Raw genomic sequence first — 17380 nt, forward strand, 5'->3', positions numbered from 1 at the left:
AATTTTATAGCAAATTAGCACCAAGACTTTAACTCTATGTTCAAATTACCCCCTTAACTTTTAATTATAGCAAATGGACCCCAAAACTTAACATATCGTGCAACGTACATCTGAGCATCATTGTTTAACAATAAATTCATCAAAACATGCTAATTTTTTGTATTAATAATAAGCATTAAAAGTATTATACATGCGTTATATTTCTTACCATTTCAATTAAATGTGAGCAATTGAAGAGATTAATCAAGTATGATGGTTTGCTAAATTCCGTTAATTTTTTCGCCCTTTGTCATATTTCAGTGTCGATAATTTCTATATTTTATAGTATGTATTTAATATGTATGATAATGTATATGCACAATATTTTGGATGCAATTAATTTTTTTTGTCTTTTATTGGAGTATATTTTATGAAATTTATATATTTTAATGTGATTTTGCTCAAATTTGATGTATAGGTTTTGATTGCACAATTATATTAAGTTGTGGGGTTAATTTGCTACAAGTAAAAGTTATGGGGTTACTTTACACCTGCAATAAAAGTGTTGGGGCTAATTTGCTACTGCTCCCTTTTTTTTTTTTAATACTCCTAGCTTACAAACTTGAAACTTGGAACTAGAAGGCTTTTCTTTACCGCCACATTAAGGAAATAACGAGTGGGAAAGTTTGTACCTTCGAACTTTAAAGTTGGGGTTTCACTGGGAACACTTTGGGTCGTGGGGATCCTTTACACTCCTCTTTCACTTTTAAATTGTCTAACACGTAAAAACTAGACTAAGAAAAAAAATGTGAGGGTTGAGGTCCAAGCTGATATACAAAGTTGATACATCCATCAGGGGATATATTGGTCATATCATCAATGAAATCGAGGTTAGGGGTTAATTTGTAATTACGATAGTTTCTTCCTTAAATTTCCGTTCTCAAATCACGACCAAGATAACTCAAAATTTCACTTTCTTCCTCTACATGTGCCACCATTTTTGGAGAGGCTGCTACAAAGGAGATGTTTTCCTTAAGGGGTTAATATATGGTCATACTTTACACTCTTTGCTACTAGAGTATCTTTTTGTTCCACAATAAAGCAGCGTTGGGGCCATTGTTGTTGAGAAAGGATGGAACAAAAAGAAGATGACGGGAAAAGGTGGAAGAGGGGAAGAGGGAGGCCTTTGTACGTAGTTGATCGGCGGAACGACAGAGAGATGGTGGTGGTTGTGATGGTGATGTAATGATGGATTTGGTTTATTTTATTGTAAGAAAAAAAGAAATAAAAAAAAGTTGCATAAAGTATTTCTCAAAGACAAAAGGTAACGAACACTAGGGTGTTGAATAAGCTAACTAAAAGTAGAAATATTAAATTAAAATTTACTTAATTACACCGTTTGACGTATGATTTCGACATGCATTTTCCAAATTAATGCTACTTTAAGAACTATTTTAAATGTTTATCTAACTCCCAAGGGCGTTCGTTAGCACGCAGGATCCTTTATCAAAATATATTATTCAAGGTGTTATACGGAGTAATAATTTGTAGTAAATCCATGCAAATAATTAGTATCGATAACTTTTTTACCCATTTCGAATTGATACAGTAATACTCTGTATGTTAAGATTAATATTTACACTAAAATACTCAAATCAAAAGAGTAATAAATAAACAAGAACATTTTAGGTATTCTAATAATCTACCTTAGCTTGGTAATAATAAATTATACAAAGGAGTATGTAAGTGATCAAAACTTGGAATCAAATATTGTTTACAACATCAATTCATCGCTTAACTCTATAATCACCATTAAAGATTCCTGAAATGAATTATTATATCGATCTAATTTGCAATTCTAGAACTCAAATCTCTAATAATGTTATTTTACACCGTTGCCTAAAATGAGAGAAGGTTAGATTATGTATCATATGTATGTGTATCGTTATATCTTTCGTGACCTATCTTATTATTCCAAGAATAATATATATACTTTGTATAATTCTCTTATAATCAATGTTCTATATTTGATGATGATTCGAGATTAAGGTGAAGTAGTGCTTGTTGAAGACATTAATGACGCAAAAATTCCTGATTCCTTTAACTTCTGCATAATCACCTGTGAGAATTATGGTAAGAAATAAGTATTAATATGGATTTTGTTGGCACAAAATATAAATATTGAAAGGGTCATATATTTCATAAAGTAATGTTTATGGTATATGAAGTTACCTTGGGAGTATAAATACGAGTAAAAATTCCATATTTCAAAAATTTTAGGTTCACATTTTCATTATTCCACACGACATGGTCTTGGTACCTACATAAAAAATAAAATTAGACCTAAAAAAAATAATCACATATACAAACTTATAATTATTTGCCAATCAAAGTACTAATGCATAGGGATGTCAATGGGGCGGGGCGGGGCGGATGTTGGCCTTCCCATCCTCACCTAATATTTTCATCCCCACCCCCATCCACATCCCCGCAGCGGGTCCAATTTTCATCCCCATCCCCACCCCACCGGGTACAACTCCAAAACCATCCCCGCCCCACCCCCCACTTGGATATCCATCCCCACCTAATCCCCACCAAAGACCCGCCTAATCCCCACCCAAGATCCACCTAATATCCGTATCTCAAATACACAATCTTACATAATTAATACGAATTATAAAATAAAACATTCTATACACATTTTTGTGTTATAATATAAGTGTCGTACAAAGTATTATAATTAATATTGTATTTTATGTAATTATTTTATAGAATAAAAGTATGTAATTTTGCTTTAAAAGATATATAGTTGTGGGTATGAGGTGGGGATGGGGCGGGTACGAAGCGGGGCGGGGATGGGGCGGGTACAACTTAAAATCCACCCCCGCCCCATCACCCATGGCGGGTATGGTTTTTATCCCCATCCCCGCCCCACCACCCGCCAAATCGAGACCCATCCCCGCCCCATGGGGATGGGGCGGGTCTCCTACTTGACCCGCCCCACTGACATCCCTACTAATACATAACACTAAGGAATACTTTAGCGATATCAATATGCATGCGTGATTAACAATATCAATATGCATGTGTGAAAATGTGAAGTATTTGTATTTTTGTTTAATTTGTTCTCTTGGTACGTGACAAAAGATTTAGGGTTTGTTCTCTTCAGATTATTTTAGTTCAGTTCAGTTCCAATAAGTTCAGTTCAGTTCTAAATTTCCTTCTCTCATAAAATTTTCAGTTCAGCTCCAATAAGTTCAGTAAAGTCAACCAAAAGAGACCCTTAGTAAAGCTCGATCTTTTGAGTACTTTAATTTAAAAAACTTTTTACTTAGTTTGTAATACTTAAATTTTACTTAGCGAGCATATATTGATATATATATGTCAAAAAAAAAAAAGGAAAAGAAAATGTTGTGTGTACGTATTTTCTCACCATTGAAGCATTCCTTCTTGTGTTTCCGTAGAAGCAACAATAAATGCCTGTAGTTTTATAAAAATTTCTTCACAATTAGAGGCCAAAATAAAGAAGAGAGTACAATGAGAAGTAAAAAAAGAACAAAATACATACATTTCTATCAAAATCCAACCAAAAACATCTTTTGACATCATCTTTTGTAGGCTGGCATTTACATCTATCACGCCTTGAAGTTAAGTCGGAAAATCTTGCGTATGTATAGTGCAAAATTGCAGCTTCCTTTAAGTCTATCTCTCTGTCAATGATCAACAAGAAACTCTATTACTCCTCATAAACAAGGTGTGTAAGTGAGGTGCCGTATAAACTAAACAAGGTGTGTAAGTGAGGTGTTAAAACTAGCTCAACTAACCCGATCTGAAACCAATTCGAACAAAACTTGATTCAGATCCATTTTGACTTGTATACATGTATGGACAAAATAATTTAGCATGACTAGATGTTAAATAGACAAGACTAGACCTTACTAAACCCTACCCACCTTGTACTGTATGGCTGCACGCACACTCCACATTAGTATGATGTTGTCAGCTTTGGGCCTAATCCGCACGGATTTGTTTTTGGCCACACTTTTCCAAACAGCCTCATACTAATGAAGTGTGTACTCACTTATAAGGTCGGTACTAGTTATTCACTTCCTTATTTAATTAGTGAGGTATTATTTAGCATAAACATACAAGATGACATAAATTGGTTATACTTTGTGAATAGGAGGATGAAGCATACTTTGGCTCTTTGACATAGTTATACCATCGATGGGCACCGTTGGGTCGAAGGTGATCTTGTATTCTTGCTGCTGATTTTCCATTTCCGTAAGTAAGAAAATAGTTTGGGTTTCCTCGAGCTGCCAACTTGTACAATTTGAAATTTGTATCATTTGGAAGATGAGCGAAATTTTTTTTGAACAATGAAACCTATAATATTTGGGATGACTTTAGAATTTAGATGTAGGAATCAAGCTATAGTATATAGATAAGTTGAAGTGAAACGTGGACAATTTTTTTTTTTTTTTTTCCAATTGAAAATAGCAGCACATTATTTGAACTTACCTCAATGAAAGGTTGTTTGATGTCATCCCTCTCAACCGCACTTTCCTGAAATCAAAATAAAATAAGTCAGTTGTAAAATATGGGTTTAAAGTATTTAGAGAGCAACTCAACGGCAAGCTAATTGCCATGCCACCTAGGATTGCAAAGTTATTTTTCCATCTAGCTAATTTATGCCACAATGGATAAGCTAATTAGCATTTAGATTTTTCAGCTTTATTTTTAAATAATTAGTATTTTATTAGAGACAATTAATTTCTAAACTAATTAGCTTAGCTAAGCTAATTTGCTTGGCATTAGCTTGGCCAAGCTAATTATTAAACTATCCTCCAATGGATTGGCTATTAGCTTGAAAATTATTAAAATTACAAGCTAGTCCCTAAAAGCAACCATTGGAATTGCTCTTAAAAAGCATTTTAGCCTGAGTTCAATTTCTAAAATTCACTCTTAGATGATTTCCTAATCCAGGGCTCTGATACCATGAAAGAGAGCATTATAGGCCATGGCTTATGTGTTCCCTTATTCAAATATAATTACTTGCATAATAGTATAGCAATTTGCATGTATACAAACTATTATATATTATAGGACAATTTATATATTCCAATTCAATTAGTTCAAGCAATTCTACTTTTTTTGGTGGAATAATATGATGTCCTTACATTATTATGCTCACTATCCATTGGTAGCTAGTAGCCCCAACCAAACTAATAAGACAAAAATAAATAAAAATATATATATAAAAAAAAGAAGAACAGAGGACAACATATATAATCAAGATATTCACAATGATCTTATTTTGAAGGTTACTTACATAATTAGAAAGTACGATTGCATCAACATCACTTGGAACCTTAGCTAATAACTCTGCTACTGAGTAGTTTTGAGTCCCTGCAGGATGCACGAGCTCATCAGTGTCAATATGGAATATCCACTCCATACCAGAATCCTGCATAAACAGGAACGATCAACATTGCAAAACATAAAGGCATCAATTTATCAGCTCAAGGAAATGTGTTGCGTAATTGGATTGATTTTGTTAGGTCATACATTGTCATAAATATATAAAAATTACAATGTATGTAGTAAGACTGTAAGAGTTAAGTTTATAGGACATACCCTCGCCATGACTATAGCCATTTCCATGTTTAGAGTTTGCTTCACAAACAATTCGCCGTTGCATGGCTTGTGAAAGGCATTTGAAAGCCAAGTCTCATTCCAAATTCGACTGGCAAACCAAAATTAGGAGGAAAGCATGTGAAGATTTTTTCTAGGATTGTCTATGCACTCATAGGTTGTTCCTTATATATATACGAAGTATTTTTTTTTTATTTTATTTTTACATGCAGCTAAAATAAGGATAAAAATTTGAGACCAATTCACACGATCATCAATCATGAATACATGTGTTTTTAAATACATTAATGGTATTCACAAGAAACAAATTATTGGAAAATTCAATAGCATTATTTCAATCAACTACACAATTTATAAACTTAAGAAGAGAACATTGTCAACATATTAGGTCTAGGCACAAACCTTTTAGCTTGTTGTTTTTCTAATTCAATTGTTCTTGGTATAACTTTTACACCCTGAAACAAGATGACATATATACTTCTTATCAAACATAATAAGACCATAATACGAACGTAGTATATATTTTCGACAATAATCTTGCAAATCAAACGCAAATTAATATAGTTCTTAATATCAGAAAACTATTTTAAAAAAAATAAATTAACTTACCGGAATAGACTCAAGTACTTTGGTTGCATTAGGGGTTGCAGCCTTCCCTTCAACAAAGAGGAAAAAGTTGGAAATGCCAACAACCTTATGAAACAAGATCCATGACAATATATCCTCTAGCCTAGCTGATGTTGTTGTAGTTATACATATCTAACACAATTTCAAAATACCTTAATTAATTTCTGTATTATACGTAAATAAGAATTATATTTATTCATAAATACTACCTCCGGATCATATTATATGCAACTTTGAGGTATTATTTGTGATACATAAAAAATTTCAAAGTTGCATATAATACGATCCGAAAGTAGTAGAATGTATGTAATATTAAAAAAAAAAAAAAAAAAAAAAAAAAAAAAGGTCAAATCATAAAGTCAGGCACAAAAAGTCAAACTTAGGAGTGATAGTAAATTTTACCACAAAACACTCATCCAAAACACTGGTTAAAAACTTAAAATTAAACATCTTTTTACCGTGTAAAAAGTCAAATGTCACCTTATACAATTTAAAAACCAAAATCACATAAAATTCAAAGAAGCTAACCTTTGGTGTAAGAACAGAGTCATTGTTCATAAACTTGAAACTACTTAAACCAGAGGAAGCATTTGATGAAGAATTCAACTTCGCCGGAGCCGCGGTAGTACAAGTGATCGGACGGTCTAATGACAACCGTGTCAACGGATCGATGCCACCGCCTCGCCATTGAAGAAAAAAGGTTAATAGTAACACAAATGAAGGGAGGAGAATGAGAAGTAAAAGGTTTTTATTGATGAATTTTTTTATGGTATGATATGAAGAAATAGGAGCTTGGCTAATAAGATCCACCATTGTATGTAATATTCAAGGTTTTAGAACAAATAAACAAAATAATGAGAGAAAGAATATTTATTTATATATGAAAGAATATGTATTAATTTAATTGTTACTAGTTTAATTTAATTTATTAAGATGAATATAAACTAAAATTAAAGAAGTGGTAAACCATTGACTAGAGAATGTGAAGTTGGAGGGAGGCAAGGTAATGTGAAGTTGTATTTTTTAATGTGTAATTATTATGTAAGGCCATGTTAGTGTATGACTAAAGAATTAAGATTATTAGCTGTTGATTTATTCAATATCATTTAAGCTTGTAATCTGTTTTATTATTTGCTAGTTGCCTCTATTATTTTCAAATTTCAACATATATAAGGTGAAGGTTGGTTATTTATCACTGATGGTTTTTAGTTTTTTGTCTAAAATTTATACAATAATGAATGTTGTAAAATGAGGTTTTATTACGCATAAAAGGTCATGTTCTCATCATCTCAATTTGATTAGACAAGTGATTGTGATTAATTTTTACTAGTGTATATGGTATGATAATTTATCAAGTCATTTTTTCATATTGACTTAGGGCCTGTTCATATTTACTGAACTGAACTGAACTGATTGGAGCTGAACTGAACTGAACTAAACTGATTGGAGCTGAACTGAACTGAACTGAACTGAACTGATTGGAGCTGAACTGAATTGAACTGAACTGAACTGATTGGAGTTGAACTGAACTGAACTGAAAAATTAAAATGCATAAAAATATATGAAAATGATTATGAAAATTAATGATAATATATATAGTGGATTGTGAAAAATATAATAGTGTTTTAAAAATAACTGTGTATTTTAAATTATTATATTTTAAATTATTAAATTTTTGTGTATTATATTTTAAATATATATAAAAATATAAAGTATTTTTCAATATTTTACTGTAGTCAATCGTTGCTTGTTGTACTCTACACAATTTTGTTCATTTACATGAACTGGGGATTCCATTCACGCACCAAGTTGAAGTCATGAGACCAATAGAAGATCATACTATGTACGATGATAACAGAAAAGCAGCTATGGATATTGTACGAAACCAAATAACTGATCAGATATGGGAGTCAATTCAGAGGAATGCCGAGGTAATGGAGCAACTTAATGAAGAAGAAGAAGGCGAAGAACTAACCGATTATGAAAGCTAGTAACTGTTGTGTAGTACTCTCATTTTGTCAATGAGTTCAACTATAAAAAAACATGTGACCATTTTGAACGACGAATATAATTTAAAATAATAATAAAAATAATAATAATAATAATAATAATAATAATAATAATAATTATTATTATTATTATTATTATTATTATTATTATTATTATTATTATTTTTATTATTATTATTATTTTATTTTTATTATTATTATTATTGTTGTTATTATTATTATTATTGTTATTATTATTATTATTATTATTATTATTATTATTATTATTATTATTGTCGTTGTTGTAATATGCTAAAACATCTAAAACAAAAAAAATTAACAACTGATGAGCTGAACTGAACTGAACTGATTAGAGCTGAACTGAACTGATTGAAGCTGAACCGAACTGAACTGAACTGAACTGAACTGAACTGAAAATAAGTAAATATGAACAAGCCCTTATTGAGTTATTATTATTTAATACAATATCTTTCTCGAAATAATTAATCTATTGAGATATTAAAGATTTGAATTTGATTTTGATCTTTATAGAGTTATGTATGAAAATGAGATTAATGTTGAAAAGTTTAAATATTTTTTTTTGGAAACTTTTTTTTTTAATAGTTTGAATATATTCATGAATTGATCATATAGTATTGTTACAAGAGTATGAACTTAATACAATCTCTATGATTTACTAAACAATAAAAAAGAATCAAATAAATTAATGATTACATATATAATGTAATATCAAAGATATTTACATAACACAATATCTCCTATTATACCAAAAATAACAAAATAATATGGATCTTATTCAACCAATATTGGTGGCCACGTGTCCAATGATAGGGACTATTAACGGAGACCCATTTTCATTATAGTTGACTTCAATTTAGTCTACTGTAAGCTAATTTTGTTAAATAACAATTCCTCTCACATGTGAGTTGTGACTAATTATACCACATCGAGATAAAAGAAATTAAACCAAGAAAGGATGACAACATATTTTTAGGCATAATTGAGAACTAATGTACCACATTACTACGCCTAAGCACTTTGAATGTACTTAATGATTTAATCACCAATTTTCAGAGAAAGTGGAAACATTGAGTAAACTCCAGTTCCAAATATTACTGGAGCTGGAGGATCTGCGCCCAAAAATGTGGGTTTACTTGGACGAAAGTTAACATATTAATGATTAACTCCTTTAATTATACTTCATCTTATTTATTTCTATTTTAGTAAATCCAATTTCATTGTACATGTTTGCCAATGTGTGCACTTTAATGTTAATATTTTTAATGAATTACAAAATTATGAAAAGTCAATAGTTTGAAACTAGTGCTGTCAAAATTTCAAACCGAAACCGTTTAACTGTCCGAAATCAACCGACCCAAATGAGAACCGAACCGATTAAAAACCGATTTTGTAAAACCGAAAATCGACCCGAACCGTATTTAAGTAAAACCGAAACCGAACCGATCCGAATAATGTCAAATTAAACCGTATAAGAACCGAACCCATTAACAAACCTAACCAGTTTTAAACAGAAATGAAATCAAACCGAACCGAAAAAGAACCGAACCATTTCTAACCCGAAACCGTTTCCAACCCGAAATCGTTTGAACCGAGGTAATTAAAACGTTTACATCGAACCGTTAACAAACTGCAACCTGTTTGCACCAAACCGTTTATAAACCGAACTGTCTATAAATCAAACTGTAAATTAGATGATTGTATAAATCTATAAACCGAACTGTCTATAAATCAAACTGTAATTTCAATCTCACAATAACTCATCAAATCATGATTATGACACATCAATTAGATGATTGAATAAGAAGCAGCTAATAATGTGATAGTAAAACAATAATAATTCATTAATACACTAAACTTTTATAATCTACGTTACTTCGTAATAAACTAGTAACATTAGTATGACTAAACTTTAAAATAACATGATATGTATTTTTAAAATCGATGAGTATTTGTATATAATATAATGCCTAATGCCTAAATATAAAGTGATGAAGTCTCGGCTTGATATAAAACTTGTTAACCAGCAAAAGGTTAGTTAGCAAGTACTCTGAAATTTCAAACCAAATTTGTTTAACTGTCCAAATCCAAACGACCCGATTAAAAACCGACTTTTTGAAATAAAAAACCGTTCTGAACCATAATTTAGTAAACGTGAAATGGAACTGATCCGAATAACGTTAAATCGTATAAAAGGCGAACCCGTTAACAAACCGAACCAAAATAAAACTGAACCGAAAAAAGAACCGAACCGTTTCTAACTCGAAACTGTTTCCAACCCGAAACTGTTTGAACCGGTATAAAAACCGTTTACACTGAACCGTTAACAAACAGCAACCCGGCTGTACCGAACCGTTTACTTCCCGAACCGTTTACAACCCGAACCGAATTAATTAAAACCGCTCAAGAATAAACCAAAACCAAATCGAACCGATAACTATTTAAACCGAATTGAAACCGACCCGCGATACATTTAAACCGATTTCAAACCGACCCGATTTAATACCGAACCGAACCCGAACTGTCAAACCGTTTTGACAGTGCTATTTGAAACTGTATAGTGAGATGAATATAACAAAATACAACATGACTATACTTTTTTATGTAATAATTTTCGAATAATTGAGAGAGATTGTTATAAACACTTGATTGCTCATTTAATCATCAAATGGAAAAAAAAAAACTTTGGATTGTGCACCTTGTACCCCGGTACATGTATATAATAATTTTCAATCGGTAATAGACTGATAGTAAAAGTGAAATTTGTAAATAGTGCCAAAATCAAGAAGTTTATTTCAATAATAAAAAGAAAAAAAGGGGCAATTAAGTACATGGTTACCTCCTTAAGTTTCTCCAAAGAATAAAATTCTCTAAATTACTATAACTATATTCTCCAAAGAATAATAATATTTTATTCAAAAAAAAAATATTCTCTAATATTTGCATAGTTGTATGCTTTATACATAATTACATATCAACGATAGATTTAACGTGACTATAAATATTTTTGATGAAGAAAATATTTTCATTCGCGGTGATGATTTAAAATTCAAGGTGAAGTGTCTTATGCCGATGAGATTATAGAAGCAAAAACCCCGGATTCCTTTAACTTCTGAATAATTACCTGTGAAAACATTTTTTTTTATGAATGAGACATCGAGATCTGTTGTAGCAAAATACTTCGTATAATTTAAGTGTATAGAGAGAGATCACAAAGTAATTTTTGTTGGTATGGAGACTTACCATGGGAGTATAAATACGAGTAAAAATACCATATTTCAATAATTTACGGTTCATTTTATCATTATCCCACACCACATGGTCACGATACCTACATACATAAGAATGAAGCGTAAGATCGAATTAGACCAAAACAATAGATCTACTTATAGGTGTAGTTTGATCAATATTTAACTACTAATTCTATGATTTAATTCATTTATTTTTAATAGAGTATAAAACATATTCTTAAGCCTCAATCATCAGCTTAAGCTTTTGGTTAAGATAGTCTTTTTAACATGGCTCTGATACCATGTTAACGGGTCATCTCAACCAAAAGTTTAAGTTGATGGTTGAGGTCCAGGAAAATAATTTATAATCTATCAATTTTTAAAGATATTAATGGTCAAGTTTGCTTACTAAGCTAGAACTTGAAACAGAAAAAACCAACTCTATTTAGATGGAATGGTTGGACTACGATACAATATCAAGATTATACATTTGTACATACGTGAATAATTTGGGCGTGTTCTCTTACCATTGAAGCATTCTTTCATGTGTTTCAGTAGAAGCAATAATAAATGCCTGAAATTCAGCTAGTCAATTTTCATTAGAAGCAATAATAAACATGAAAATCCAAGAATTATTATAAGGAGATGATGATGAATAAGTTGTAACATACAGATCTATCGAATTCCAACCAAAAACATCGTTTCACATCCTCTTCTGTAGGTTGGCAATTGCATCTATCGCGCCTTGAAGTTAAGTCGGAGAATCTTGCATATGTATAGTGCAAAATTGCAGCTTCATCCAATGTGATCTCTCTATCAATGGTTATCAAGATACAACATTGGTTACTAAATATTTGATGTTTATGTTACATACGCGTGCATATATAATCATGCTAGGACTTGTTAGTTATTGTATTGATAGCTAGCAAATTTAACTAAAAATATTATGATGCTTTTTATCAAAACTGATGAATAATGGATTTTTTTTTTCCATCTATTAAAAAATGGAATATTAAAATATTTCATTTAATTAGTTATTTTACTAATATGGCATGATTGTTATGGAGGGAGTAATTAAATTTTAAACAAATGAGGCATGCATGGTGGAGTGATGAGCCAAAAGATTTAAGGCGTGTTCTGATTTACTAATATAAATTGAGCTGAACTGAACTGAACGGATTATTTTATGAGAGAAGGAAATTAAGAACTAAACTGAACTTATTGGAGCTGAACTGAACTGAACTGAACTGAAAATAAGGTGAAGAGAACAGGCCCTAGTGCAAATCTTGTAATTTGATGCGTTACATTTATCTATACTTACTATGAAATCATTTATCTTAATAAGAAGAGGCTAATTAATACTCCATCCGTCCCCGAAAGAACGACCCATTTGGGTTAATTTAGCGGGTATTAAGAAATTTAATTTGCAGTATAAATGTATGGGAAAACACAAATCAACAATAATTTGCAATTAGTACCTAGAAAGACGGCACAAAGATCTGAAAAAAATACAAGGGTAAAATAGGGAGAAGGAGCTACATGACAAATATATTTGAAGATATATTGGTAATTTTGTGATTTTAATAGATGTTGGGAAAAACAAATGGGTCATTCTATTAAAATTAGGCCAAATGGGTCGTTCTTTTAGGAACGAAGGGAGTACAAAATATTCTATGAAAAAGGAGGATGAAGCATACTTGGGTTCTTTGACATAGTTATACCATTGATGTGCACCATTGGGGCGAAGATGATCTTGGATCCTTGCGGCTGATTTTCCATTTGCATAAGTTAGGAAATAATTTGGGTTACCTCGGGTTGCCATCTTGTAAAGTTCGAAATTTGAATCATTTGGAAGATGGTCGAAATTTTTTTTGAATAATGAAACCTATACAATTGACATTAAAAGTGATTAGAACCGTGTAAAAGAAACGTGAGTGTATGACATATTATAAATGAACTTCATTTGTACTGTACTACTGTGTTTATTTGCTAATTAGCAAACTAATTAGTTAAAATTACCTCATAGAAAGGATCTTGTATGTCATCCCTTTCAACCGCACTTTCCTAAGGGGAAAATATGCCAATGCAATCATTAGGTTAAAATATCCCAAAAAAACATATATTCGAGCTACTCACAATCACATTATATATTTATTTACTTTCAACATAACCTAAATTTAACTTTATCATGTTAGTGTTCATATATACTATGTGCAAGTATGTCTTAAGCCGTCTAACTTGATAGTTGTGCCAATTGAACTACGCACACAACAATAAATTCGAGATAAAGAGACTATATATAGCTACCTTAGAATCGAATAAAATCCTTTGATTAACTCACATAGTTTGAAAATACAACCGCGTCAACATCACTAGGTACACTTGCTAATAACTCTCTCATTGAGTAGTTTTGAGTGCCTTCGGGATGTAGAAGCTCGTCGGTGTCAACATGGAGAATCCACTCCATGCCGGAATCCTGCATATATATATTATAGGTTCAAAATGACAGAAAAAATTGATTAAGATAGAAATTGTAAGAAGGTCAGTATTATTATTATTATTATTATTGGATTGAAATCATAGTTCATCATCATACATACCCTTGCCATGACTATAGCCGTTTCCATGTTGAGGGTTTGCTTCACAAATAACGCACTGTTGCATGGCTTGTTAAAGGCGGTTGAAAGCCATGTATCATTCCAAATTCGACTGATAATTTATCCAAAATTATAAATTAAATTAGGAGCAAAATTTGTGGAGCTTTTTTTTTTTTTTTAATTTGTAGGATTTTATGTGTTTGCACACATATATAGTCGTTCAATCCTTAAATTATACAAGTACGTATATAAGGAACACAAAAAACATAAAAAGTAGATCATAAGGCCAGATTCATAGAAGTATATTACAATTACATGTAGTATGCAATAAAACGAAGATATTAGTTGAATAAATAGTTTTTGTTCTTTGAAAAGGTTCTAACAAGCAAGTTGAGATAATTAAGTTCATCTTACAATTCTTAAAGTGTGACTTACTTGTATACAATTATCATCAGTTTCATCTCCTTTCTATCTATTGTATTTAGTCATCAATCAACATTCATAACATTACATACAATTATACAATTTATTTAGTTAATTTATGTAAAGACTAATTTAGATATGGCTAATAAGTTTATAGCATTAATTACTGTAAAAGATTAAAGGTTGTGCATATAATAAGATGACATACATTGCAAATATCAATATCATCAAGTATTAGTTAAACAATAATAATCTATTTCGAGTTTTCATCGTGTAATTTTGTCTTTATGTTTTTTTTTTGGAACAAAAATATTGTCCTGGAGGAAGCCCCGATTAATCATTTTGATAAACAAAATTTGTTTATTAAATGGCAAAATGGTAAATAAAACAACATAAATACCCGGTCATCATGACATTTTGTTAAATATAGATAATTGAACACGAACCTTTGAGCTTGCTGGTCCTCTAGTTCTCTTGTTCTAGAAATAACTTTTACTCCCTATGAAAAAGACAAATAAAACCAATAAAGAAGTGTAAAAATTAGCAAATCAAAGGCAAAATATAGCAAGCTAATTAAGCTTAATTTATACAAATGAATTAATTACTCACAGGAATAGTCTCAAGGGCTTTAGACACATTAGGGCTAGCTGCCTTTCCTTCCACAAAAAGGAAAAAATATGAAATTCCAACAACCTTATGGTAGTAAATCCATGGAAGAACTTCTTCTAGGCCAGCAGATGTAGTTGAAGTAATACATATCTAGCACAATACATACGAGTTCATATATTAACTAGTTTCGTGCTCATTGCTTTTGTAGAATTAAAGAGTAAAGGCGTGGCAACATGTGGAATTTTTGGGAAACGAGTGATCGGTCCAACACTTTAAGACCCGTTCATTTCACCTTATTTTCGCTGAACTGATATTATTTTTACTGAAACAAAATTAGATTTGCTGAACTTAAATTAATTTATTTTTACTGAACTAAAGTTATTTTTACTGAAGTGAACTTATTTTTGCTGAACTGAAATTACTTTTACTTAATATTTTTTTTTTAAGGTGAAGTGAACAGGGGCATAACTAAGAATTAAATTTAAACAATGCAATAGGTAGTCAAATCATATACTACCTCCGTTTCATATTATTTTTCCTCACTACTTTCTGTTAAATCATTGCAAATAATATAAAACAGATGTAATATTAAAATTTTGTTGGGGTGCGCTTTTTCTTAGAGAAAAACGATGTTTTGTCATTATGTAAAAATATAATTATCAAATTGTATGTCAATCCTCAAAATAAAACTTGACGTTTTTTTACAAATACTAACAAAACCACTTCATGTCCACACAACCAAAAGGGTAACCAAAAGTCGAGCAAATTGTATAAATGGCCTCATTGTTTTGGGAACATAAAAATACATGATAGTCGTCTTGGGTTATAAACTGAAAGCCTTTTACTTTCTTTTTCAATGTGGACAAACACTTCTCACACTTGTACCTAACAAGATCTCTAGTAAGATCTAAGAATGCACGTCTAGCCGTCTACTTTCGCAAGAAGTGGAAGGATCGTATCGTTAAAGAATATGTGAAGGTATTTGGAATCTTATTTGGTAAATTGGTATTAACGTGTTTAATGCCTTCAATCTATTGACTAATTAAATAATGCTTCTGTCATGGCCGACCACTTATAATAATTGATCTTCATGCAAATGTATATGTTACGTGTCAACGAGTTATTGGAAAATTAGGATAAAATTTGATGGTTATGTACTTAGTAAAACATAATCCAAATTTGTGTAATAAAATAATTATTCCAATTGACTAAATAAGAATTTTAATTATTAAGAAACCGAATTTGGAGAATGATTTGTGTGTTAAGACTATCATGAAGATTAGAAGTTTCAAAAGAAATTATGGTTCGAAACAATCATATAATCATCATAATCATCCTTGTCATATTCAATTTCAAAGTAAGAATATAAAATAAAATTAATAACTATTTATGAAAGTAGTTTATGATATTTTCAAAGACAATGGTAAAACTTAATTTCAATTTTGACTGTCATTTTAATTTAAATTAACTTTACTATATGTTCGAGATAGTCTTTATTATTAAAAAAATAGAAAGCTTTCAAATAGTATGTGACACGGTTATTTTTATGTCAAACCATAATGGTCTGTGCATGGCTCTAATTAGTTCTTGGACGCTTGGTTGGTAACCAACTAGGTGCTAGTCAATTTTGGACGTAGTAGGTCATAATAGGCTAAGAATTCATCAAAGTTTGTAGGTGTACAACAAATTGCTACACATTTTTTTTGGTAGCTAATGGTGACATTATAACATGACTTGAGAACGTGACAATATAAAATATAAACGCGTTAAAATTTTGTTTTACTAAATTTAAAAAGTGATTAATAGTTAAAAACTTTGAGACGTACTACAATGAAAATTTGGTATATGATTGAGGACTTGTATGATGAATTGATGATCATAATCAGAAAAATGAACTAACCTTAGGTGTAACTTGTGTGAAATTAGAGTCATCATCAAAAAAATTCCAACCTTTAAAATCAGGGGAAGAGCTCTGACCTAGCTCTCTAGTGATGCACTCATCACTAGCCGAAAGAGAGGAAGCACGGGGTTGCTGGTGGAGCAAGTATGTCACGTTGTCGACGTCGTTGTTTTGCCATTGCCGGAAGAAGGTGAGCAAAGAAAGCGAGAAGATGAGGAGGATGAAAAGCCAAGAGGGTTTATAAAAGGCGGAGTTTTTGGTCTTGTACGAAGGCAATATTGGACAAGATGATGACGATGAACGAAGTTTTGGAGGATGAATGAGACCTGCCAT

At 31.1% G+C, this 17380-nt stretch overlaps 2 protein-coding genes across 2 annotated transcripts; both read right to left on the reverse strand.

Moving 5' to 3' along the window:
• Positions 1 to 1952: 1952 nt before the first annotated feature.
• Positions 1953 to 7074, reverse strand: LOC145633147 (glycosyltransferase-like KOBITO 1). The gene is made up of 11 exons (XM_081685427.1): positions 6790 to 7074; positions 6244 to 6393; positions 6037 to 6089; positions 5617 to 5725; positions 5312 to 5446; positions 4501 to 4545; positions 4178 to 4365; positions 3548 to 3689; positions 3413 to 3459; positions 2212 to 2299; positions 1953 to 2098 (listed from the first exon to the last, which is right to left on the reverse strand). The coding sequence occupies exons 1-11, from the start codon at positions 7072 to 7074 to the stop codon at positions 2024 to 2026; spliced, it is 1317 nt and encodes a 438-aa protein (XP_081541553.1). The 3' UTR covers positions 1953 to 2023.
• A 4278-nt stretch (positions 7075 to 11352) lies between these two features.
• Positions 11353 to 17380, reverse strand: LOC145633148 (glycosyltransferase-like At3g57200). The gene is made up of 11 exons (XM_081685428.1): positions 17048 to 17380; positions 15148 to 15297; positions 14985 to 15037; positions 14119 to 14227; positions 13860 to 13994; positions 13538 to 13582; positions 13216 to 13403; positions 12190 to 12331; positions 12046 to 12092; positions 11532 to 11619; positions 11353 to 11412 (listed from the first exon to the last, which is right to left on the reverse strand). The coding sequence occupies exons 1-11, from the start codon at positions 17378 to 17380 to the stop codon at positions 11353 to 11355; spliced, it is 1350 nt and encodes a 449-aa protein (XP_081541554.1).

The sequence above is a fragment of the Chenopodium album genome, chromosome 5, assembly GCF_948465745.1.
Source record: "Chenopodium album chromosome 5, dcCheAlbu1.1, whole genome shotgun sequence".
Lineage (NCBI taxonomy): Eukaryota > Viridiplantae > Streptophyta > Magnoliopsida > Caryophyllales > Amaranthaceae > Chenopodium > Chenopodium album.

Bases quoted from the DNA above. Each gene is read 5' to 3' on its own strand.
- LOC145633147 (XM_081685427.1), bottom strand. From the start codon at position 7,074: ATGGTGGATCTTATTAGCCAAGCTCCTATTTCTTCATATCATACCATA. The intron at 6,090-6,243 runs GTAAGTTAATTT...ATCTTGTTTCAG, and splicing joins AAGTACTTGAGTCTATTCCG to GGTGTAAAAGTTATACCAAG. The intron at 3,690-4,177 runs GTATGCTTCATC...GATCATTGACAG, and splicing joins AACTATGTCAAAGAGCCAAA to AGAGATAGACTTAAAGGAAG.
- LOC145633148 (XM_081685428.1), bottom strand. From the start codon at position 17,380: ATGGCAGGTCTCATTCATCCTCCAAAACTTCGTTCATCGTCATCATCT. The intron at 13,995-14,118 runs GTATGTATGATG...ATATATATGCAG, and splicing joins CGGCTATAGTCATGGCAAGG to GATTCCGGCATGGAGTGGAT. The intron at 13,583-13,859 runs GTGAGTTAATCA...TTTTCCCCTTAG, and splicing joins CGGTTGTATTTTCAAACTAT to GAAAGTGCGGTTGAAAGGGA.